Source organism: Myotis brandtii, unplaced genomic scaffold (assembly GCF_000412655.1).
Source record: "Myotis brandtii unplaced genomic scaffold, ASM41265v1 scaffold260, whole genome shotgun sequence".
Lineage (NCBI taxonomy): Eukaryota > Metazoa > Chordata > Mammalia > Chiroptera > Vespertilionidae > Myotis > Myotis brandtii.
Window position 1 is genome coordinate 2,767,506 of NW_005359881.1, and position 26,319 is coordinate 2,793,824.

The 26,319-nt window shown below is 45.6% G+C and overlaps 1 protein-coding gene across 1 annotated transcript in view; it reads right to left on the reverse strand.

The window, feature by feature from the left end:
• Positions 1-11,335: 11,335 nt before the first annotated feature.
• Positions 11,336-26,319, reverse strand: part of AVL9 (AVL9 homolog (S. cerevisiase)) — a gene marked incomplete at its 5' end in the record, with an annotated part of 29,266 nt that continues 14,282 nt past the window's right edge. Inside the window, 6 exons of the mRNA XM_014541105.1 lie at positions 11,336-11,921; positions 14,425-14,513; positions 14,969-15,022; positions 17,837-17,954; positions 19,734-19,953; positions 21,529-21,663. Coding sequence (XP_014396591.1) covers positions 11,806-11,921; positions 14,425-14,513; positions 14,969-15,022; positions 17,837-17,954; positions 19,734-19,953; positions 21,529-21,663 — 732 coding nt within the window. The remainder of the gene's footprint in view (positions 11,922-14,424; positions 14,514-14,968; positions 15,023-17,836; positions 17,955-19,733; positions 19,954-21,528; positions 21,664-26,319) is intronic.

Genomic DNA, 26,319 nt, shown 5'->3' on the forward strand with positions numbered 1-26,319 from the left:
CTAGAGGCCCAGTGCACAAAAATCGTGCATGGATAGGGTCCCTAGTGGCTGCCCGCCAGAGGCGCCTCCCCTTCCCCTAGCCGCCTGCTGCCAGCCCCACTCCCTGGTCAAACTGGTTGAATTCCCGGTTGAGGGGACAATTTGCATATTAGGCTTTTATTATATAGGGTGAAAAGTAAGAGATGTACTTCTTTGATCCTAATGACTTTTCACATTTCCTGTAGACACCATAAAAAGAAGCAGGGAAATTGGTAGAAAAATGGGACCTTTGCCCTAAAAATTGTAAAGGGAAAAGGAAATGAGAGAAACATTGGGAGTAAGTTTCCAGCAAACTCATTTGATGGAAGAATCCTTGGATCATAACAGCATCCTTCCATGGACAAATGCCATCTGTGTTTCATGTGAGAAAGTATTACAAGCAGCTCTGGAGGCTAGAAATCCGAAATCGAGGTGCTGGCAGGATTGGTTTCCTCAGGGCTGTGAGAGAAGCAGCTGTTCCAGGCCCCTCTCCTGGCTTGTAGAAGGCCATCTGCATGTTCACATGGTGTTCTTTCTCTGGATGCTTCATCTCGCCAGGAAGCAGAGCTGCCAGCATCTTGATCTCGGACTCCCCAGCCTCCAGAAACTTATGGGAGCTACAAGTTCCAAACCAAAGTCCGAAAGGATTGGTTTCTGGTGAACCCTTCCTGGCTTGCAGATGGCCACCTTCTCATCGTGTCCTCACATGGTGGAGAGTGAAGTTCAAATTCTTTTAACACATTTAAAGCCCTCAAGATTTGACTTTAAGTTACCTTTACAGCATAGTCTTACATTGTTTACCCATAAACCTTACCTTGAATTAGGTTTTTGCTATACTTTCCCGCCTTTGCTTCTTGCTCTACTCAGAATGGTCTTTCCACATTCTAAACATGCCTGGGACTATCTGTACTACCCAAGATCTGTGTAAGGTAGTCTTAATTTCTCCCCCTTTACTTTCCCCCCATTAAGGTAGTTTTTAAATGAAGCTTCCCTGATAACCACCCTGTGCTGAAGAGTCCCTTCTCACATCCCTAGAACCTTGTACCTGGGTGGTTAATTGACCAACCATTTATTGAGTATTCTGACTGGCCTGAGTGCTTTTCTACAAAGTGATCGATGTGTTTGAGAGTAAGGACTTATGTAGGGCTGCACCCCCCTGTACTGTAGCATGGTTGGTGATAAAAAGTCAAACCCAATCTAACATTCTTTATTCTCATCAGAAGTTTCATTAGTCACCTTCTCCCCCCCCCCCCCCCATTTAACCATCCATCTTAGATTTGTTATCTTAGTACTTCTGCCACTCTTGGCAATATTCTAAATTCCTTTGTCTTAGTTTATATTCAGGCAAAACCTGAATCTTAGATGAGTATGGAATGGTCTTGACCTGTTTGTAACGGCTAACTAAGCTAGTTTCATTTCAAACGAATTCCTTCAAGTGCAATGCTCCCTCACACAACTATTTGAAAGTTATTTCTATTGGAGGGATTTGATAATAGAAACCCTGTTTTAGGCCTTGGATGCTGGGGGTGCAGGGAGAACTGATTGAGGCTGGCCAAGTTCATGGGAAAGGGCACATGAGCCTGGTTTTCTTCAGGAACAAAGTCCTCTTGGAGGCCTGAGAACTGCTGTTTTCTCACATTTGCTTTTCCCTACGCACCGGTGGGGTGGCACTCCCCTCTCCTAGCGGGTTACATAATGATGCGGGTGAGCATCATGGGCCATTCTGCCCTTGGACAGCACTTTCTGAAACTGCCCGATTTCCACATGAGAACTGTTTATTCTGGATCGGACTTAATATGGTCAGCTGAACTCTCCTGGGCATGGGGAGTTTTTCTTACCCTTGGCCTACTTTTTCTGGTACTAAATATCCTTTTACAGCGTCACCTCGCACTTTGTAAAACAAATAGTTGAAAGCACTGCTTTCTTTCGCTGTGGGACTACGTCATTCTCGCCGTGCTCCTTGGAAAGCCACAGGCACGGAGGCTTGCGTTAGGAAGGTTGGTTTTGTTCATGTCACAGGATTAGTCAGTTACCTGCCGGGTGCCAGCCTCCCTGACCTCACAGCTCAAAGCCACACTGTTACCCCAGCACACAGGGTGGTGATGGGAATATAGTCAAAGCCCACGGGGAGAAAAAGGCACCGGCCCAGCTCCAGGCCCAAGAGGCTCTTACTCACATGCAATGTCTTGCCTCTCTTGGTTGGTGCTTTGATTTCGTCCCCTCCCCATCACAGTAATAGAAGCAGAAGGAAATCACCACAGTGTCATTAGCCTCACAAACCAACTCATTGTTCCATGTCCTCAGAGCAAAGTGGGAGACACTAAAAGAGGAAGGAGGAGGAAGAAATGCAGAGGGGCAAGGTGGACTCCTTTGTAGATGTGCTTCGTTTCCCTCTTCCAACATGGCCCCCGTTTTCTCAGTGATTGTTACAGTATCTGCCTAACATTGCAGTGAGCATCATACTTACTAGTGTTTTTCGTCCCCTCCCCATCACAGTAATAGAAGCAGAAGGAAATCACCACAGTGTCATTAGCCTCACAAACCAACTCATTGAAGAGGAAGGAGGAGGAAGAAACGCAGGGGAGGCAAGGTGGACTCCTTTGTAGATGTGCTTCGTTTCCCTCTTCCAACATGGACCCCGTTTTCTCAGTGATTGTTACAGTATCTGCCTAACATTGCAGTGAGCATCATACTTACTAGTGTTGCGCCCAAGTCTCAGGACTAGCCCTTGTCTGTTGGTTGGCCGCAGTTTTTCAGTATTTAGTATAATAAAAATGCCATGACAGAGAACTCCATGCACAGAGCTTTTCCTCCTTTTGGATGGAATCAGGAAGCTCTCCTGATTACGATTAAGGGCCATAAAAATGTCCTCTCCTGCTTTATTGACCATGCTTCTTAGAAATGCATCTCTCTCTTGAAGCAGTGAAACAAGTGTTAGTTCAACATTCAAACACTCCAGAAAGAGCTCCCGTCAGAGTGGGAGCTGATACAGTGCAGGTGAGCCTATCCCAGAGGTCTCAACAAGGAAGGAGCCATCCATGGTCAGGTGGGGGGAAGGCGGTTTCTCTTCCATCAGAGACGACTTACTCATCTGGGACAGGATTTGATTTGAGCAGTTTCCCATCAAAGAGGGCCTTTGGAAACCTCTAATCTGCCTTCCTTATTTAATTCAGTCTCAACATTCAAACACTCCAGGAAGAGCTCCCGTCAGAGTGTGGGAGCTGATACAGTGCAGGTGAGCCTGTCCCAGAGGTCTAAACGAGGACGGAGCCATCAGTGGTCAGGTGGGGGGAAGGCGGTTTCTCTTCCATCAGAGACGACTTACTCATCTGGGACAGGATTTGATTTGAGCAGTTTCCCATCAAAGAGGGCCTTTGGAAACCTCTAATCTGCCTTCCTTATTTAATTCAGAACACTGGCTCAGAGTTCTTTTATTTGACCTGCCCAAGGTCTAGGACTACATTCTGCCTTCACCTTTTGGGGTTCTCCGGACACAGAAATGTCCTAGTAAACGAGGGGAACTGAGGTGGTGAGTGGACTAGGAGCCCGAGGAGGAGTCCGATGTGTGCTCTCTGCGTGTCTCGTCTCCTCTTCCTGTCCCTTTCCTAACTCAGAGGATGAGGCACCGTCCTGAGTAGGGTGGGAAGTGTTCATTGTATTGTGATCCTCCATAGCCTACACATCTGCTAGAAATTCGTTTGATTCCGTTGTTAATATAAAGAATGAAAAATAATGGTAATAGCAAGTGCGTATTCAGAGTTAAGCATGTGTCAGATGCAACGCCAGTTTGAGTATGCAGAATAAGCTACACTTCCTTTTTATATCCTAGTCTGCCATTCATGTCTCGTGCCCCCACTCTGACCCCCAGGAACTCACACCATTCTCTTCACTCTCCTTTGTTCCGCCTGTGGGTTGTGACCCTTTGTCTCCCAGTTACATAAAACTTCCCTTTTCTCCCCTTTAATTCCGGTCAAGGGCACGTACCTTGGTTGGAGGCTTGATCCCCGGCCTTGTTCCAAGCACATGTGGGATGCAACCAATCGATGTGTATCTCACAATGATGTTTCTCTCTCTCTGTCTCTCCCCCTCCCTTCTCTCTAAAAATCAATTGGAAAATATCCTTGGGAGAAGATTAACAACAACAACAAAAAATACTCCTTTATCTTCACCTGTTAAGACTTTACCTGGGAATTTCCACTTGGAGGGCGTTCGGGGCAGTGAATGACCTACTGTGGGCTCGGTGTCCATGGGATGGTCTTGCACAAAGAGGCGATTCAGGATCGCTGCCACCGAGGATGGGACAGTGTCACTCCTGTCTCCGCGGTTTCTAGGAAGTGCTGCCGAGTGACTGTTTTCTAGGGCACAGCCCGGAGGGGCAGCCGGAAAGGCTACTGTTCAAATTCTCCACTGGCCTACTTGGACCTCGCCATTCCCCAGAGCCGATGACACCGGGCTCCTCGGGTAAAGTTTATCAGAAAAATTTTTTTAAATCCCATGGATTAGGTGAAATATAAATGAAAACCCAGATGTCAGCTGCCAGTGGACTTCTCAAATATACAGCTACGGCCTTCCTGCTTGTAAACTACATGAAGAAAAAGTGAGTTTTACCCAAGTTTAAGCAAATCAACACAGCCCGGGTGGCACGGTCTTCTGGGTCTCCACTTTGCCAGGAAGAGTAAATTAGATGATCAAGTGTCCTCCAGCCCAGGCCGCTTCCGGCATCGCCCACAATCGCATCACAGTTGCTTCTCATTGACCAGCCCCCTAACCTAACTTCTGGCGAAAGCCAAGGAAAACACATTCTCATGATAGCTGGTTTTGGACTGAGGGCCGAGTTTCGTTGGAGACCAATGCGACTGTGACGGCCCTGGAGGAAGGGGAAGGGGCGGCTTGTTGGGTTTGGAGACATCACTGAATTTACAGCTTAGGGCCACGCAGACACAGTGATGCCCAACCCAGAATGAACTTCCTAAAACGCAGCACCCAGACGGCCACTTACCTGCGGGAAGCCCTCCAAAGGCTTCTCTGGCCTTTTAAATCAAGTCCACGACCCCTGGCCAGGCCGGCAGGGACCCCCATCCTGACGTGGCCTTATTTTCCAGCCTCATGTCTTGCCCATCCTTCCTTGCCATTTACATTCCGGGCACATCACAGAACACCCGCTGCTCCCAAGTCCCTGCCTAGCTGCTCTCCTAGGTCCGAAAGGCCTTCCTATCTTACAAACTCTTCCTCACCCCCCTGTACCCCGAAACTATCGCCTAGACCAGGGGTGGGCAAACTTTTTGACTCGAGGGTCACAATGGGTTCTTAAACTGGACCGGAGGGCCGGAACAAAAGCATGGATGGAGTGTTTGTGGGAACTAATATAAATTCAAAGTAAACATCATTACATAAAAGGGTACGGTCTTTTTTTTTTTAGTTTTATTCATTTCAAACGGGCCGGATCCGGCCCGCGGGCCGTAGTTTGCCCACGGCTGGCCTAGACTCTGGTCTCAGCGTAGACTCCCAGGAAAGAGTCATCTACTCATCTCTGTCAAGAAGTTGACCATGATGTGGTTGAACACACCCTGGCTTACCCTTGACCTGGCCCTGTTCACCTGCTGTGGTAACTGTCTGTCTCCTCCTGCTGAATAGCAAGCACCAGGAACTGTGTGTGGGGTGCCTACTATGCGTGTACATAGTAGGCACCAAGAACCTGACTGGGAGAGGAAGGACTTAAAATGCAGTATGAGGGACTTGGGTTCATCTTAAGAGTGACCTCGCAGGGGAAGTAGCCAAAGATGTGAAAATCCTGGATGTGTGAGGCCAGCGTGAGCCTGTGGCACGATGTTAAAGTCCTCAGGGTTTGTGGCTGCCTGGGACAGGTCTAGGACAGTGGGCATTTGGGTGATTTTTAGACTTGGGGAATGTCAGCCCTTCAGAGTAAAAAACACAAGGTTCCTTCGTCCATCTCCATGAACTGGTGCTGAGGCAACGCTTTGCACAGGCCCTGAAACAAAATGAGAAAAATAAAACTGGTACAAATCAGTTCATTGTTTGATTAAAAGGATCCTCCTTTACCCTGACCCTATGCTCTTCCCATATTTTGGTATTAAAATGTCTTTGTAGGAAGTGCCCAAACTTTCTAGCCATATTGTGGAGCAGGGATGGAAGATGGGCGGGCAGTAGAAACTTGACCCCTATTCTACACCATTCTAAAAAACAAATTCCAGGTGGATAAAATCCTAAATGTGAAGGGCCAACTGAGAAACTTCCAGAAGATTATAGAGAATATTCTCATGACCATGAGGTAGAGAAGGGTTCCTTCTCACCATAAGAAGAAAGATAACTTTGACTACATCCAGAACTCTACTCATCAAAAGACACCATCAAGAATGAAGATGTCACAGAGTGAGATATTTAGAACATACATAATTAACAAAGAAATAGTATCCAGAAAAAAAATATATACATACTCATAAAATAAAAACTGAAGCAAATAAGAAACAATTAACCCAATAGAAAAATAGGTAAAAGACTTCAATAGGCATTTCATAAAATGGTCAGTAAATAAACAAAGTACTCAACCTCGTTAGTACTCCAGGACAGTGGTCGCCGACCTTTTGGACCTCACGGACCACCAGTTGGTGACCGCTCTCCAGGAGATACAAATTGAAACTCACAATGAGATACTACTTCACCCGCACCCAAATTTAAATTCCTGGTGATACCAAAGCATTGGAGACCATGTGGAGCAATGGCTTTCTGATGCCATGCTGGTGGGAGGGCACAATGGTAGCACCACTTTGAACAGCAAGTTGGCATGAACTAAAAAGATCTAAGATGTACATATTCCCATGTGTATACCTGAGAAATGTGCACAGAGGGTTGGGATCAGCCTCGAGTCCTCTGGGCCATTCCGTATGCTGCTTCCTTCGGAAGCTGGCGCTGCTGTCCAATGGGGAAGCAGGCCAGAGCCGCCCCCACCACCCACGGGAAGGGGACTTCTCGAAAGACAGGTCAAGTACGACTGTATGCAGGACAAATTGGATAATTTTATTCTCATTTTTCTTTAAAATAAAGATACAGTAGGAGTTTTACAATTCAGTATGATTAGATGCAATTTATAATTTTAACATTTCTTTTTTAAATAAATGACAATAGAAACAAAGAACTGCTACAAATGATAAATCTTACTAGAGCGAAGAGAGAAACTACCTTTTGGATCAAACACGTGCCACAGCTAAACCTCCTTGGAAAACTTTCTAAGATTCCTAAGCTAAACTTCCCTAGAAAGGGTTTGTGGGAAGCCTGGACTCTCAAATCTTGAAACTATTTTTGTGAGCACCTGACCCCTTACCAACTTGTTAATCAAAAGCTTCCTACATGTAGGAGCCCATGACCGAGTGCCCTGAAACAGGTAAGTCTTGATCCTATTTTTCCAGCTATAAGTCATTCATGTTTCAAGCAAACAAAGTATGTTCTAAGCACAGAAGCTTTCTAAAAACTTCAATTACCTTCTCTGGCTCAGTACCTGACTGAAATGTTCAAATGTTCATGTTGCGCGCGCGCGCGTGCGCGCGCACGCGCGCACACACACACACACACACACACACACACAAAGTTTGAGCAGCATACCGTGTGTGTGAGAAGCTGATGAAAAATAAGATTGGAAAATCCCCTAAATTGTGTCCCATTTACATGATTTAAATATATAGTTTCTATATCTTTAATTAATATAATAAAAAGGTAAACTTTAGAACAGCACAGAAATACAAATGCATTAGTTTTACAAAATATATTCAACCCCTTATACGTGCACAATCTTTTAATTTTGGAGTTACAATACAAGGGACCTCGTTTCTTCTCCATATGAAAGCAGGAAGTCACCTGCACAAAGTTATTTACATGGAAAGAACAAAAATCGACATTCCTTTTCCTTGTCCTGGACAACTATGTATGGAATGTTGGAAATGATGAAAAGACCATCGCAATGTTCGTGAAGTTCAAAGACTTGCAATGAGAAACCTGCTAGTGGCACCTTGCACTGCAGGGCGTGACCATCACCTTCTAGAAACCAGGCTTGCGTCTCTGTCACGCGGAAAGGCTGCCACAGAACTGGGGGAAAGGCCAAAGCAGCAGGGCATGCAAACGTTCGAATGTGGATGCCATTCTAAGTCCCGACCAAATCCCCCCTAAAATGACAGGCACCATTTAGCCGCTACCGTCTGCACAGGCTACTTTCCCAAACTGCGGAAGCGATACATGAGGTTGGGGATCCGTCCGTTGGCCTGGCCTCGTACAGAGCTGAGGCCCCCCAACGCATCACCCGGCCGGGATGGAGCAGGACCACTGGCTGTAACTTCCACAAAACACAAAACACAAAACCTGCCTGCCAGGAAGACAACGTTACAGCTTCCCTTTAAACTTGTCACCAGCAGATTCAGATGTTAACTTCTCTGTAAAAGAATTCTTATAACCTTTAGCGTAGGAAACACTGCTCTCAAAATACTTCCATTCAGATTTTTTAGTACCTTGCTCCTCAGCCTTGCAAGACTTCTCACTTCTCCTCTCTCTTCCTAATTTGCTTTTCTCCTTGCCTTTCCAAACTAAATTATTCTCCAAAAAAAGTTCAATGCTTAATATAGAACTCGGGAAGCAAGGTAAGGTTGTGGAAATCACGCCACACAGTCTGGTTTGCTGCCCACAGATATTGCTGCCATGTTTCGTTTTTAAAATACATTTTACCTGATTTCAGAGAGGAAGGGAGAGAAACATCAGTGATGAGAGACTCACTGACTGGCTGCCTCTTGCACGCCCCCTACTGGGGATCTAGCTGGCAACCTGGGCACGTGCCCTGATGGGAATCCAACCGTGACCTCCAGGTTTACAGGTCTACGCTCAACCAATGAGCCACACCAGCTGGACAGCTGCCATGTTTCTTATAGCAAAAAAGGAGATGGGGATTGTTTTAAGGCTTGGGGGCTGATAGATCACTAATGGATTTGGAAACAGACAATTCATACCGGTTATAAGAACCAAATGCAAATGCCAAGTAACTCTAAGCCTTACGTGCAATTTTCCCTGTTCACCTAGTCCAAGACACAGTCGCTTTAACTCTTATTTTCCTTGCCTACGTCACTGTCATTACAGTGCCTCGTAGGAATCAAAGTATGCCAGGGACTTTTCCCGAACATCACTTTGAAGTCACCTAAACAAACAGTGAGGCCACCACCAGATGCAGCCTGTGTAATGGCACACCTGGCAAAGGCCTGGCTGACCGAGGCCTCCTTACAAATACTCGGTTCTTAAGACACAAAAGGGCTAGAGCAAGCACGGCCAACCCACACACACACCCTTCCCAGCGACATGTCCGAAAGATGGCCCGGTGTCGGCTCCTACGGCTCACAGAGCCCGTGCCTGAAGGGAGGTTACCGCTTCTGGGCTGGAGCCTGCAACCCAAGCCCCAAGCGCCGGACGAGTGGCCAGGCTTCCTGCCGTCAGCCCTGCTGGCTGTCCCGGGGCCCCTGCCCACAACGTACAGCCTCTGCTCCCTGAAAACCCCACGCCCCCCACAACCTGAAGGAAAGAGTATGGTCTTTTGACCATTTCTACGACAACAGTTCTATCTTCTGCAATATTCATCTCATGTTGAAATGCTGAAAGCTAGTTAAAGGACCACTTTGAACTCTTCACTGGAAACATTAATAGAAAGTTCACTGAAGGTGGATGTTAAACGGGGAACACGTGGTACGAGAGCAAAGTTAGATTTCATGTAACTGTCTGTATTTCAGTGCGAGTCCAAAGGTGATTGGCTGCCTTTGAAGGGTGAGAGATGGGAATTGACCCCAATCACACAAACCATACAAAGTGAGGATGAGTCTGCGGCGGCCCGGCTCCTCCCTGAGAGGGAACAAGCCTGCACAATACCCTGTCTCTCCAACCAATGACGCGGCCTCGTGAAACGAGATGCGGTGTGAGGAGGGATTCTTCGTAGTCTCAGCGCAACGCTGATTAAAGTACCTTTGAAGGGTTTGTTGGTTTTACTTCTCTTCAAGTACTATTTCCTGAGAAGGTAAACTTTCCTGGCAGAAGTGGAATTAATGGAGTTTTCACAATAAGCCCTTTAATTTATCATCACTGAATTTTTTTTTAATGAAACACTTTAATTTTTTATTGCATTTATTGGGGTGACATTGGTTAATAAAATTCTATAGGTTTCAAGTGTACAATTCTATAATACATCACCTGTATGTTGCACTGTGTGTTCATCACCCCACGTCAAATGGAAGTATGTTTTTAGATTTGCTGAACTTGTGTTGAACCACAAACTGGAAAATTTAGGAACATCCCGATTATGTCCTATGACTATTTCACATGCCCTACAAGGACTTACATGACATAAACATTTCCTAAGGGGTAAGTCAAACATAACTGAGTGCCATCCTTAATTAGGTCGCTGCCTTTCCCAATATTCTTTATATCACATGTAGATTATGCTCACTATGTATTTTCCAAGTACCCTTTGTTATTGAGAAAGCGGTCTGTCCCCTGTACGTACTTCCTGAGAACACCCATCCCATGTCCCCGCGGAAAGCAAACGAGAGCTGAGCACGGCAGACATGAGGTCCAGGTGTGTGAAGCTCTGCGGCACACAGCACACACGTGCACGTCTGACATGAAACCAGGAGTCCTCTACGAAGCAGGACTGATGTCACGGCTGTGGCTTTCTGGTCCTGCTTCGTGCTTTCCTAAATGTGAGCTAAGATGAGATTTCTATTTACTATTTACAGATCATCCTGCTTTCCTTTTAAAAATTCTTTTAGATGGGATTGATTACAGGATTTTCCACCGGGGAAGTAGGAAAGCCAAGTGCCTGGAAAAGCTTACGAAGAATAAGACTAAGGAAAAACATCAGGTCTGTAAACACCCCATGGAAAACTGTTCGAAAGGAGAAATAGAAGGCACAAACCTTGGATTAAAAATGCTTGTAAGAGGTTACAACGTGACTAGAGTCGACAGAAGGAATACCTAGGTGTTCTAGAGTCTTGCCCTAAATACAGATTCGTGTTCAACTGCTCCGACACCGCGGGACCCGTCACTCCGCTGTTTCTCTGCACAACTGCTTGGACGATCGGAAGAGGCAGAGAAGCACAGTGACATCCGTGGGCCTCAGAGCCAGGGTCAGGGCCGGGAAAGAACACATTACACGGGAAGCAAACAAGCATCCTCAGAACCCACGCCTGTGACTGTCACGTTTCCGGGAGGAAGCCAATTGATAATTTGTAGGTAGAAAACCAACCAACCAAAAAAAAAAAAAATCATCAGAGAACTCAGCAAAAATAATAACCAAGGGCTGGGTAGTACGGGCCCTTAACTTTATAAGCATATTTTAGGGCCAACTTTAGAGAAATTAAAATACTATTACAACAATTTTAACACTAATAAATTACAATGATCATCCAACTATTCAAATATCGAAACAGAACAAAATTTACATACGTAAAAACTTTCCTAAAGTAAACAAGTGTGCGTGGTCAGAACTGGGAATACCATTGGAAGGGACACGGCGTGTTTTGATCAGGCTCAGACTGAAATAAAAGTAGTCGATTCAAACCCCAACCTGGAGAGCCATCCCTGCTGTGGTTGTGACTGAATCCTTTCAGCATCCTGTGACATTCATTCAGACAGAGGGCGACCGTCCGACCATCCATGTAAACAGTTCGACATGTCGGTCCCCGGCTGTGGACCTGTGGCTGATGGAGGACAGCCTGGGGACTCTTTAAACCCAGCCACCTCTGGGCCTGCTCAGGGCTTCCCGCCGGGCGGCTCCGGGAGGCTCTGGGGGGTGGAACTGGTGAAGGTGGAAAGCCAGGAGGACATGACTGTCTTTGCGCTGGAAAGAGCTCCTCCCACGGACTGGCCTGGAAGGAAAGGAGGGAGAAACAAAAGGAAAAACGCCTTCACTTTTGTTAAGAGGCAGTGAAAGAAGGGCCAATGCTGATGAATAAATGTTATTTACGTAACGCATCAATATGTTAATGATTACTAAAATGCCATTTAAATTTCTAGTTTCAAAACAATCCCTTTCGCCCTAACCGCTTTGGCTCAGTGGATAGAGCGTCGGCCTGCGGACTGAAAGGTCCCAGGATCGATTCCCGCTAAGGGCATGTACCTTGGTTGCAGGCACATCCCCAGTGGGGTGGGGGTGCAGAAGGCAACTGATCGATGTTTCTCTCTCATCGATGTTTCTAACTCTCTATCCCTCTCCCTTCCTCTCTGTGAAAAATAAAATATATTTAAAAAAACAAACAAACAATCCCTTTCCACGCTTGTCAAATAGGAGACAGGACAATTTCTGGGTGGAAGAGCCTACCAGCTTCTAAGCATTGCGAAGGCACCCAGCAAACTCTCTCCTTAGAACCCGCTGTGCTTGGCCGGTGATTCTCAGCATTGGTTGTGCGTCAGGACCACACTGAGAGCTGAAATAGCCCCACCTGCTCTCTGTCCCCCAAATCCAAGCTGATCACTGATAACCACATACACAGGAAGAGCGGGGGCCGCTGTAGGAAGTTTGCTTGTCATCAAAAAAGACATTGCATTCAATGACAACAGCCAGAGCCCAGGCTGCCTCAGGCCTGTTTAGTTTTAAAGAACATTATCTCAGAAGTTGACGCTCAAGTGAAATTATTAAGTTGCAGCACATACTCCCACTATTCTTGGAGATGGGGGAGCGGACGAGGAGAACTGACCTTAGAATTTACACATCAGCTGCAGCATCACTAAAAATTGACAACTGACTCATAAACCTACGCTGAAGTAGAATTTTTCTACTAAAAAATGAGAATGAAAAATAAGTCAAATGCATAATGTTGTACGGAAGAAAATGCTAATATATCTAATTCCGTTCCCTTGTAACAAAATGAACCTAGTGAGAGGGCTTTGTGCTCCATGTTTGTCTTCTTTTATTTTTTTTTTTTAAATATGTTTTTATTGATTTGAGAGAGAGAGAGAAACATCAGTGAGAGAGAACCATTATCGGCTGCTTCCTGCACACCCCCTACTGGGGACTGAGCCCACAACCCGGGCATGTGCAACACTCAACCAACTGAGCCAGACCGGCCAGGGCTCCGTGTTTGTCTTCTAAGACGAGTAGGTGTTCAGACGTTAGAGCTACGAGGACCCTGCACAGGGATCACCCAGGTCTGAGGCTCCTGAACTGTGTTCAATGAGGGTTAGTCAACCTCTCTCAGGAGCTAAGTAAGGAGACGGACCCTATTTTTACATATGGATGTGACACAGCAAATGTAAATAATTGGTGAATCTGAGATCATTAGGAGCTCCTTGTACAGTGTTTTACCACTTCCTTAAGTTTGAAATTATAAAAAAATAAAAAGGTAGAAATACAGAAAAGAAGGGACAAGAAACTTCTTTAGAATGGACATGAAACAATCTTCAAAACTTTTACGTAAAAAGTGCTGGGAGCAGAAGCGTGTGTTCAGCACAGCCCTCGTCTGGCTTTGGTAGCAGGGGTGCTGGCCGCACTGACCGAGTCAGGGAGTATTGCCTCAGCCACCACTTTTCGAAAGAGTTTGTTTAAAGTCAATATAATTCCTCAAATGTTTGAGAAGACTTGTAGGTAAAGCCATCTGGGCCTGAATTAAATTAAAAACCTTGCAGCAAGGTTTTTAATATTTAATTCCATTTATTTAATAGGTAATAGAGCTATTCAGATTTTTTAAAAATATATTTTTATTAATATCAGAGAAGAAGGGAGAGGGAGAGAGAGAGAAATATCAATGATGAGAGAGAATCATGGATGGAGCCCGCAACCAGGGCATGTGCCCTTGATTGGAATCGAACCCGGGACCCTTCAGTCCCCAGGCTGATGCTCTCTATCCACTAGCCAAACTGGGTAGGGCCAGGTTTTCTATTTCTTATTGAGTCACTGATCGATAAGACTATTTCAATTGAGTCTTTCAAAAGAATTTGTATTATTTCATCTAAGTTGTCAAAAAATTGGCATAAAGTTATTCACAAAAGTCCTTTAATTTTTGTAAGGTCTATAGTGATGGCCCCTCTCTACTATTTATAAAGGACGATGGGCAGATCTGGGGGAAAACTCCACCGAAGCTTGAATCCTGGTAGCAGAACAGTGAACTCATCAGAAAACCTGTCACTCCCATCAGATGTGGCAAAATGTGCTTAACTCTGATGTTATCTGGTGCCAGGACATGTTTTTAAACAAATAAGACAAAAATTAAAAAAACCAACAACAAACGAACCCCTGTATTTGAATATGGGAATTATTTGTATTATTATGTGATACACAGACCTCTACAAGTTTACATCTTTATCAACAACATATGAGAGCACAGAGGAGATGAGTTATCATTCCAGTCTGTTCCTGGCCAAGGTGTGCCTTACCAACAGCTTTTCCTGTCTGGACAACATTCCGGCTGGTGGTGACCATGACGTTTCCAATTTTTTTGCCGCGTTCACTGTTTTGAACAGAACTGAGTGAAGGAAGGAAGTGTTAAATACAACTTAAGTAAACCCCCTCTCTCACACACACATCACTCTATCACCATCCCCCAAATGAGAATTACTGAGAAAAGAAGCTAAATTATTATCTGTTATCCATCAATTAATGTAATGAAGCATGTGAATTTTCAGTAAAATACTAAAAAAACATGCAGATGCATGGCCAACTCTCCCGACAGGATTTGCCGCAGTGACTTCAGGATAAAAACGGCAGATCCTGCGCTTCGTTCACACCCGTCTCCGGGAAACAGCAGTGTTTTCGCTCTGAGACGCACACACTGCTGAGCGGCAGGCTGCTAGGCGTGTGTTTGGTTACTATTTGAAGCCCACGTCTATCAAGTGCAGAGAAACAATTCCCAATTAGCCACGACACACATGGCACTCACTCACGTCAGAACCGTCCTGGTATTTTTCTCGAAATACTCACTGTGAGAATCGGAGCTTCATGTCGGACACCGAGTACTGGCCTTGGAAAGGGTGGCTGCAAAACAAAGCTCCCGTTCAGACCCTGAGTGTCCCACCAGGAGAGCCACAAAGCAGAGTTACCCAGGGGGCAGCAGTAAGCCTCGCAGGGGAGGCCTCTGAGCGTAGCATCCATGGGGCTTGGACCCCAGCTCCCCGCCTGCAGTTAGGGGAGCCCCTCTGAGCTTATTTCCTCCCACATGAAATCGGTGTTTTTTCTAGGCTGGGGGGGGGAGGGTTGTGTTAATGATGTTGATTTATTTGGTTGGGGTAGGGCCCAAGCATTAACATTTTTTAAAAAGCTCCCAACAGCCTTAGCCTGTTTGGCTTGGTGGATAGAGCATCGGCCTGCGGACTGAAGGGTCCCAGGTTCGATTCCGGTCAAGGGCACATGCCCAGGTTACGGGATTGATCCCCAGTAGGGGACATGCAGGAGGCAGCCAATCAATGATTCTCTCTCATCACTGATGTTTCTCTCTCTCTCCCCTCTCTCCTTCCTCTCTAAAATCAATAAATATATATACACTAGAGGCCCGGTGTACGGATTCATGCACCAGTGGGGTCCCTTGGCCTGGCCTGTGGGGATTGGGCTGAAACCAGCTCTCTGACATCCTCTGAGGGGCTCAGATTGTGAGAGGGCACAGGCCAGGCCTAGGGATCCCACCGGTACATGAATCCATGCCCTGTGCATTGAGTGTCTGTCCCCTGGTGGTCAGTGAGCGTCATAGCGACCGGTCGATTGGTTGTTTGGTGGCTTAGGCTTTTATATATATAGATATATTTTTTTAAAAAGCTGCCCGGGACAGTCAGGGTGGAGTCAGTGACTTAGGCCATGGCCATGGACTGCACCTTGATTCTGGCCATCTTATAAACATGTGCCATTGGTCAGACAAAGATGTAGACAGACCAGTAAAATCTGTACTTTCTGTTAGAAAAGCAGCTCAAAATACGGGTCTTAAAAATATACAAAAGGCAAAAAGTGTATATGTAAATTATCAAGCAACATAACCAAAGATCGCTATAAAAGGCGTCAATGAGTATCCAAATTCTTATCTCCTACTCAGGAGCCTCTCTGTCAATGTCTAACACAGAAAGTGACCCTAGTGAAATCCACAGCAAATTATATAAACATCAAAAGGCCACTTTTGGCTTTTCAAATGGCAAATTTCTTTATTGTCCATATGAAGCATATTAGTAAGTTCTCTTTTTTTCTGGATTCCTGAACCACAGATTGAAAACACTGAGAGATGACTTAATCATTCTGGACAGTCTTGGGAAGCAATGTTTTAGGATGAACCATGCCTGGTGCTTATTAGGGGAAGTCGGAGGACTGCCTTCTCCGATCTGGGGGTTGAAGACAGGCTTTCACAGAACTCAGATCTTACAGTTGAATTTGGGGAACATGTTGAAACTCTGCTGTCATATCTGCATAATTTCCCTACATGCGTATTTCAGGTCCTTCTTCTGCTTTCTCTTCAATCTAAATAAACTCGATTTATTTACACATTTTAAAAAGGACTGTTTTACAATCTTTAAAAACCTATTCCAGCTAAGCCTCTATGGGCTTGTGATAAAACCTGCTGTGCTGGTGCAGGCTGAGGGCCACTAGAGCAGATGTGCGACTGGCGAAAGACTCGAACAGGTTAAGGGTGCCCCAGGGGAAGGGCCGGCCGCAGGCTGGCTGAGGACCACAGGAGACCCCACCCTACCAGCACTGCCACAGCAATCCCACCGGCAGACAAGCTCACATCTGTTTCTCTTCCTCACTCTTTAGAATACAGACCTGGTGGTCAGTGAGGGAGAAGACTGAACTCTTAGAGCTTCCATTTAATGCTATTAACATGGTTTTGCCTTTTAATTCTCTGTTTTCATCACATTCAAAAGGCAATATAGGTTTCTGCTCTAGCTCAGTATGATGACTACATTGACCCAAATCGGTGCTGAACCTGGTCACTTCTTTTTTTTTTTTAATTAAATCTTTATTGTTCAGATTATTACATTGGTTCCTCTTTTTTCCCGCCATAACTCCCCTCCACCCAGTTCCCACCCCACCCTCCGCCCTCACCTCCCTCACTCCCCACCCAGTGTCCTCATCCATAGGTGCACGATTATTGTTGTCCAATCTCCCGCACCCCCCACACACCTTTCCCCCCCAAGAATAGTCAGTCCATTCCCTTTCTATGTCCCTGATTCTATTATAATCATGAACCTGGTCACTTCTGTTGATAAATGATATAAAGTTTAACATTCATGCTCCCCACAACCCTGCCCCACCACCTCATTCGTGCAGTTGCTCCTCAAGTTCCTGTGACATAAACATCTGGATTTTCTGTGTGAGAGGGAATGTCCTTTTAGCACCGCGGACGTCATCATACCCCCAGTCTGGCTAAGTTAACCCTCACTCCCAAATAACATGGTGGTAGCCCTGGCTGGTTTGGCTCAGTGGTTGGAGCATCGGCCCTTGGACCAAAGGGTCCAGGGTTCAATTTCTAGTCAAGGGTTGGTACCTGGTTTGCAGGATCCCCCCCTCCCCCACCCCCGGTCGGGGAATGTGTGGAAAGGGAGGGAGGAGAGGGAGAGAGAGACAGAGAGAAACATCAATGTGAGAGAAAGACACATTGATTGGTTGTCTCCTGCGTGTGCCCAGACTGGGGCCAGGAATGGAGCCTGCAACCAAGATACATGCCTGTGACCAGAAATTGAACCCTTCGGTGCTTGGGCCAACACTGTAACCAATGAGCAAAACTGGCCAGGGTAGGATAACGTTCCTTTGTACTGGGCAATAAATGAATCGTTTTGTGCTCTACCTATGAGTCTTGGAGGATGTGCTTACTTCGGATTTATTTCCGCGAGTGCTGGGTGCCGGTTGCTGTTCCAGACCCTGTAGTTGTGAGTGTTCTTCCACGCCATCACGAAGGCCGTCCCGTAGTCCGCGAGCACCTTTTCATTATCTGTCAAGTGAATGTGTGAAAGCTGAGCTGCACTCTAGCCGGTCAGGGGTATGAAGATGAACAACCAAAAAGGGTAAAGGACCAGTTTCACCCCCTCTGCCCCCCTGCTCTCTGGGGAAGTCTACCAGATGTCAGGAAGTCAGGTCTAGCACCAAACGTCCTGTTAGAGGCTATGTGGTCTTTGGCAAGTCACTTAGCCATGGAGAACGCCATTTCCCTAACTGGAAAAGAAGGGGGCGGGCCCAGAGACCGTCCAAGGCTCCTTACAACGCCAAGATCGGTCCCGTTCTCCTTCCCAAGGTCAGGAGACGCAGTGTTATTTATTAAACAAACAGCAGGCCAGACACTGAGCCAATGTTCTGATGTTTACATAGGGAGGAGGCAAGTAGGGCATCTTTTATCTGGGCACAAAGTCACTGTTCCTAAGAAAAAAATTACAATGAATGCACAAATTGGTTCTTTTAGCCACTATTTTCTCTCCTTTGGACTCTGTCTTGCTATTTGGTGAAACTCACTCCAGAGTTTCCATGCATTTTGCTGTCAAGATACTTAACACAACAAGGGAATTTTCGTATTTAATGTTTAAAACTTTTAGGCTTTATCAGTATCATGGGAGAGTTTCAATGCAGGCATTTCTTCTACTTGGAAGGATAGAAAAGGGTTGGAGAACAGACTCCAATGGCCATTGCTTCATATTTAATTGCAAGTTGCTTGCTTTGAAGGTGAAAGGTGATGTTTGTTGCTGGGGAAGGAAGAGAAAGGTACACACAGTTCCATGTGCAGCACGGGAAGTTCTTTTAAGAACATATTCCCCAAACAGGGCATTGGGCTGAATGTCCTTTAGCAGCACGGAGCTGAGCCGGGCGATGAGGCTTTAAATACCCGCTCAGCCCCTTGCCAGGGGTGAGCGAGCTGCTGAAATCACCTTTCTGTAAAGTGAGGATGACAAGGTGTGTGCCCCCAGGCCTGCTGTGAGGATGACGTGGGTTGGTAGGTGTAAAGAGCTCAACACAGATCCCTGCACATATGAAATGTGCCCCCCCCCCCAAAGGAAGCCGGCTCCTATCAGTTAGTTTTTACAGCCCCCTGGGCAAATGTTTTTAAAGGTAAATGACTGGTGGGGGACTGGGGTTTTCTGACTAGATTCCTGCATGATCCTGGGTTACAGGCCTGGATTTGGGCGTCTCAGCTGCTGTGTTTGTAGAAGAGGCGGATGTTTAAGAACATCCCGCTAACAAGTAAGAACTTGCTCCGAAGCTTCCTTTCCAGTGAAGGACACGCGGGAGCCTGGGTGTAAGCCCCACAGACACTCTGTGAGGAGCGAACTTAGGCGGCGGTGGTGGTGGTGCTGGTGGGTGGCTGCTTTGGTAAAAAACTTGCTGACGTGAGGATGTGAATGTCCTCAGTGCCACTGTAGAACACACTCAGACGTGGTTAAGCTAGTACATTAGATTATGTGTATTTCACAATGAAAAACAAAAGCAGTGGTAGAGATAATTGGGGGCGGGGTGGGGGGGGGGGGGGCAAAACAAAAGCTCAACACTCTGAACAACAATGACAACAAAATCTACCGACCATCTACCGGTGCCCACGGTAGAGAGCTCATTGCCCGGGCTTCGCTCGGGCTTCTTATACCTTTTTCTCTTCCCTGTGGGGCATGAGGTCGGTTTTACACAGGAGTGATTCGGTGTTTCCCGGCCCCTTTGCTGCAATGAGATTGTATTTCGCACAGAACTGAGACGTTAGGATGTGACAGTGGGGAAGCGGCGGCGCCCTCACCTAGCTGCAGCGTGGCGGCCAGCAGCGCGTGGATGTAGACCGCGAACTGTGCTCGGATCCACTCGTCGCCCCCCTCCCAGCCCGTGCCGTCCAGGAAGACGTCGTCGCGGTTCTCGGTCACGTGCTTCACCAGGTAGTCGGCGAACCTGAGGTCGGCCGTGGTGGGGCTGAGCAGCTTCCTCAGCTCGGGGTCCTGGACCTGGATCAGCGCCTCTTCCACCTGCAGGGCACCAGGCACAAGTCAGCGCGGCGCTCACGCGGCTCCCAAGCGACCACTGGCCCGGCTGGGGTGGCCCAGTGGTTGAGCATCGCCCTTTGCACCCGGAGGTCCCGGTGGGATTCCTGGTCCGGGCACATGCCAGGGTTGCAGGCTCGATCCCCAGTGTGGGGCGTGCAGGAGGCAGCTGATCAGTGATTCTCTCTCATCACTGATGTTTCTATCTCTCCCTTCCTCTCTGAAATCAATAAAAAGTATGTTAAAAAAAAAAAAAAACAACACCTGGGAAGTTGGAACCGGCAATAAAAAATACCAGTAACAGCATTCTCAAAAGGTGAATCTAAGAAAGAGATGGGCTTTCACACAAGCATTTTTCTTTCTATACTTAAAAAGTACTCGTTTTCTATTTTCAGAAAACATATGCATAAGTATTTAATTTTGAATTATAAAAGGAACTCATGTTGATTGTACTATTTGGGGAAGTGTGAGTCACCTTTCTTGCACAATCAGAAATGAGTGCAATTAAGGAGAATTTCTAATTTTTTTCTTTGAGTGCACAGATACTCTGGAATATTTTTATCAACCAACTTCAGGAACTGAATGTTACTAACGCTGCCTCAACAGCTCCGTGGTGCTCCCACCTGTACCCTTCCGCCTTTGGGTGGTCTGTGTATGTTTTTCTTCCTCAAACTCATAATACCTAAAGCTTTGCACTCCAGTTCTTCGTTTATATATTATAAACATCTTCCCAGGAAGCATGTTTGGTACTTTCTAAAAACCTTAAGATGGCTTAATCTCCCCCTCTCCTCCATTTAAATTACGTCAACTGTAAACTTGAACAAATGATTTCACTTCTTCTATACCATTGGTTCTCAACCTGTGGGTCACGACCCCTTTGGGGGTCAAACGACCCTTTCACAGGGGTCGCCTAAGACCATCGGAAAACACATATATAATTACATATTGCTTTTGTGATTAATCACTATGCTTTAATTATGTTCAATTTGTAACAATGAAAATACATCCTGCATATCAAATATTTACATTACGATTCATAACAGTAGCAAAATTACAGTTATGAAGTAGCAACGAAAATTAATTTTATGGTTGGGAGTCACCACAACATGAGGAACTGTATTAAAGGGTCGAGGCATTAGGAAGGTTGAGAACCACACTGTTCTATACTGATAAGATGTCCAACAGTTATCTCTAGCTCCTTGCTCTTGACCTCAGAAGCATATTACACAGGCTAGAAGTATTCATATCATGTAAACAATAAGCACATTTTAATTGTAAGACTGTAGTAGGACCAGGCTGCCGGGGTTTGGGGTCCTGGCTCCCCCACTATTCTTGCTGTTTGATCTCTCTGACCCTTTGCTCCCACAGGTATAACAGTAACAGGATGTACCACGTGGGTTGTCATGCAAGTTAGATCAGTTAGTATGCCTGAGGCGCTCAGAATGCCCGGCGCAGGGAGCAGCTAGCACCGTTATTAGTTATGACTCTGCCCTCCTCATTCCGAATCAGAAAGGATCCCCAGGGCCCAGCAGCGCTGAGGACACTCAGACAGACACCTACTTCCACGATGGCGTCACTGAGGTGCTTCTGTTGTCGGAAAAGGATGTTAGTAGCTCCAGCCACAAACCCCCGCACGGTGACATCCGAGAGAAGGTGGTGCTGCTGCAAGGCCATGTAAGGCAGACACAGGTATCCCTGAGGATCACAAGAGTAACACAGCGTCAGAAGAGCCCCGAAGCATCACCTCCCCTGCCAGCCCAGGGAGCCGAGGGGAGGAAAAGAAGCTGCCGGTTTTCTCCCACCGCCTCGCCACCCCGAACGCTGCCCATCCTGGGCTCCCTGCAGTCATGTTCCCGGGCACCCTCGGGCTGTGACTGCACGGACGGTGGACCTCGGCAAGGCCATCCGACATGAAGGCTGTCTCCCTTCGATCACTTTGTTCTCGGTTCAACTTAAAAGCCTCCACAGTAACTAACAAGCCGGACTTTTTCACTTAGGAACTGAAATATGAAGCCCGTTCACAAGTCTGTTGTTCAGCAGAAAGCTGTTAGCTCGTCTAGTACCATTTTACCCCTGCCTCTGCACAAAGTCTCTGATGCATGAGTATGAGAAGCACACAGCCCTCATCATCCTGTTTTAGCGTCTTCCCTCGTTAAAATTTATGCAAAAATATTTCAAGATATTTGCTCCTACATGCTGAAAGCCAAAATGACACTTGGCAGTACTTGAGTATTTAATTAATTTCCATTGGAATTGTATTTGAAAATTTCACTGCCCTGAAAGTTACAGTTGAATTGCCAAACCACAGCAGGCAGGTAAGTGTGCAAAAAGCAGCGTATCTCCGGGCAGTGAGGGTGTTAACACTGGACTGACGCTCTGGAGGAGGACATGGGATTTCTGCCGAAAGATTCTACACGGAGCTGGGTTGTCAACAGGTGGCACGATTTGTGGATGAAGCCAGGGAGGCGGGCTTGCGGAAACCCTGGACTTGTTTTCAATCTCAAGTTCTGTGACAGTTTTATTTAATTCTTTTTAATCTTCTCATCACTTTTCTAAAAACACAGACCTGTTCCCTGGATGCTGTGTTGTTTACATCACAAGATGAGAGCAGGAGCTCTCTGTGCCTTTTGCTGCTGCATGTTCTGCACCGCAGCTAGGGTGCGCCTTGGACCTCACAGGTGTTATGGAGAGGAGACTTCCAAAAGTCGGAATATGGGTCTAGTAACCTGGTTTTATTCTTGGTCTTGACAATCTCTTCCTCTGCCTGATAAAATGCTAACTAAGAGCAGCAAAAGGAAACCCACGTCTATGCATTAGAGATACTCAGCACGGGGCTTGTACCCACGCCCTCTCGTGACTGAAGGCTGAAAGGACCCCTGCTCCTCCTGCAGAAACAGTCCAGAGAGCTGGCCAGGGTTCGGGGTTCACGCTCCACTTTGTGTGACAGGTATTTGAAAACAAGACTCCCCTCGCCCCCAGCTCCCTGTTGCTAAACATAAATATTATAGTAGTGAATGGACTTTCAAACAGAATACTCACTCCCCCAACTAGCACTGAGAATCCTTGCTAAAGGCACCCTCAGAACGGCCAATTCTTACAAGAGATTTATACCACAAAACAGTAATAAGAGAATTTAATTGCTCATAGTATTACATTCATAATTTATGCTGTAAGAACAGAAAAGTCTATCTCAACAATGGAATCTTGGCTAAGTCTCTAAAATCATGAAAACTCAAAAGTATGTTTTTAAAAAATCCATAGTTCAAAGCTTTTTAAGAATGGGAAAAAATACATCCCTTAAAAATACATATTCAAAGTAAACAAGAAAAAAAAGAACAAAAAAAACCTCCACCACCAAAAAATACATATTCATACTCTTTGACCCAGCATTACACTTCTTGTAATTTATTCTAGATACACCTGCTCATGTGTGAGATTTGTAAAAAAGTTCATTATTGCATCATTGTTTATTACAACAAAAGACTGGAACCCTCACTATTCATGAACAGGGAACTGAATAAACATTCATCTGTGTCATGAAACACACCCTGCAACAATTAGGAGCGATGAAGTTCATCTCCAATGAATAGTTTGTAAAAAAAATAAATAAATAAGGGGCATAAAAATAGGGATAGTCTGCTCCTATTTGTGTAAAAAGGGAAGGAAAAAGACCTCTGCATTTGTTTACGCATGACACACCCCTGGAAGGAAACAGAGGGCACTGATGCTGTGGCTGCCCGTGGAAAGGCAGGTGCGTAGCAGGGGACGATGGAATGACAGGGAGACTTATTGCAGATGCGGTGGAACCATCTGAATATTGAACCATGTAAAAGTATTACAGATTTATAAGATTATTTAAAACACTAGTTCAAAATAGCTTTCACATTTTGCTATCATTACTTTAAAAAAAAAAAAAAGATGATCAAATGAGCCTAAACCTCTTAACAGCCTTTAACACACAGTGGCAGCAAGAACTTGGGTCCTTTCACATAAAGCAGCCTCTATACCCAAGCCCACCCCCGTTTTCCATTTTCCTAGGGTACTTTAGCTTCCATTTGGAGCTGCCATATGTAATGGTAAAAAGAAAAATGAAAAGTTGCTTGCATACCCATGTTCACAGCAGCATTATTCACAAAGCCACAGCATGAAAGCAACCCAAATGTCCACCGAAGGACGGTGGATAAATAAAACGTGGTGTGCACTTACAATGCAATATGACTCAGCCTTCACAGGAGGCAGACACAAAAAGATAAATTCGCTATGATTCCACTCATAAGGTGTTTAAAGTAGTCAAATTCATAGAAACAGAAAGAAGGGGGGTCGCCAGGGGCTGGGGTGAGGAGAGAATGGGGAGTTGGTGCTTAGTGGGCATAGACTTTCAGTTTTGCAAGATGACAAAGCTCTGGAGATCTATAGCATAACAGTGTGAATATAACTTAACACTACCGAACCGCACACTAAAAATGGTAGAGAGGTAAATGTCATGTTTTTTACCATAATTAAAAAACAAGTCAAACCCTCACCCCCGCCCCCCACCACACACACCGCTGAGCTTGGCAGACCTGGTAGAACCACTGAGAGCTGATCTGCTAAGAGCAGCAGAAACGCAGGGCGCCTTCCCTCCCTCCTGCGCCTGGAAAGGGCCACAACGGATCAGGGCCAACCGCCACCCCTCGTCTGGCCTCTGGGCAGGGATGATAAGCACATTCACCAACCAAGAGCCTCTTTATTGCAGGGCTGCCCGTTCTCCCCAAGATTCATCTAGCATTTAAAGGTAATCCCTATTGCCCTAACCGGTTTGGCTCAGTGGATAGAGGTTTAAAGGTAATCCCTATCCAAATGCCAACCTGGATGAGGGGGAACTTAAGTTGATCCTAAAATTGATGTGGAAGAGCGTAGAAAGTCTTATTATTATTACTATTATTATATTAGAGGCCCAGTGCACGGATTCGTGCACTGATGGGGTCCCTCTGCCTGGCAATCCAGGACCCCTCGGGGGATGTTGGACTGCTGGTTTCGGCCCGATCCCCATAGGTCGATCGATGTTTCTCTCTCATCGATGTTTCTAACTCTTTATCCCTCTCCCTTCCTCTCTGTAAAAAATCAATAAAATATATTTAAAAAATAAAATAAAAAATAAAGGTAATCCCTATCAAAATGCCAACCTGGATGAGGAGGAACTTAAGTTGATCCTAAAATTGATGTGGAAGAGCGTAGAAAGTCTTATTATTATTACTATTATTATATTAGAGGCCCAGTGCACGGATTTGTGCACTGATGGGGTCCCTTTGCCTGGCAATCCAGGACCCCTCGGGGGATGTAGGACTGCCGGTTTCAGCCCGATCCCCACAGGTCAGGCTGAGGGACCCCAGCAGTGCACGAATTAGTGCACTGGGCCTCTAGTCTATGTATATAAAAGCCTAAGCAACAGTTCAACCGGTAGCTATGATGCACACTGACCACCAGGGGGCAGACACTCAAGGCACAGGCATGGAAACATGGAACAGACTGATGAATCTCAGAGGGAAGGACCCCTGGTGGTCAGTGCGCGTCATAGCTAACAGTCTAACGGTCGTTCGGTCACTTAGGCTTTTATATATATAAAGTTTTACTTAAAAAAATCTTTTTTGGATTTATTTGGGTGACATTGGTTAATAAAATGACAAAGGTTTCAAGTGCACAACTCTATATAATACATCATCTACAGACTTGTGTGTTCAAAGTCTAGTCTCCTTCCATCACCATTTATCCCCCTTTTACTCTCTTCTACTTCCCCCCACCCCCTTTTCCTCTGGTAATCGCCATACTGTTGTCTGTGCCTGTAAGTTGGTTTGTTTTTTTCTTATTAATCCCTATGTCATGTTTAAGTTATTTAAAAAACTGCAAAAAGAAATAATAAATAAAAAATTACAAATACATTTTGAATGGTTTTTCATAAAAAGATAAAACATAATTTTGTGGGCAAGTTAACCAAAACACTAAATCTGTGAGGTGTACTAATGTTTAAGTTAGCCATCTATGCAGTTTTTCCTTATAAGATTACAGCTTTTGGAATTGTAGTATTTGATATATATTCATTAAGTGTAATCAAGACTGTCTAGCCCTTTCCCCCCACCCCCTTTTCCTCTGGTAATCGCCATACTGTTGTCTGTGCCTGTAAGTTGGTTTGTTTTTTTCTTATTAATCCCTATGTCATGTTTAAGTTATTTAAAAAACTGCAAAAAGAAATAATAAATAAAAAATTACAAATACATTTTGAATGGTTTTTCATAAAAAGATAAAACATAATTTTGTGGGCAAGTTAACCAAAACACTAAATCTGTGAGGTGTACTAATGTTTAAGTTAGCCAT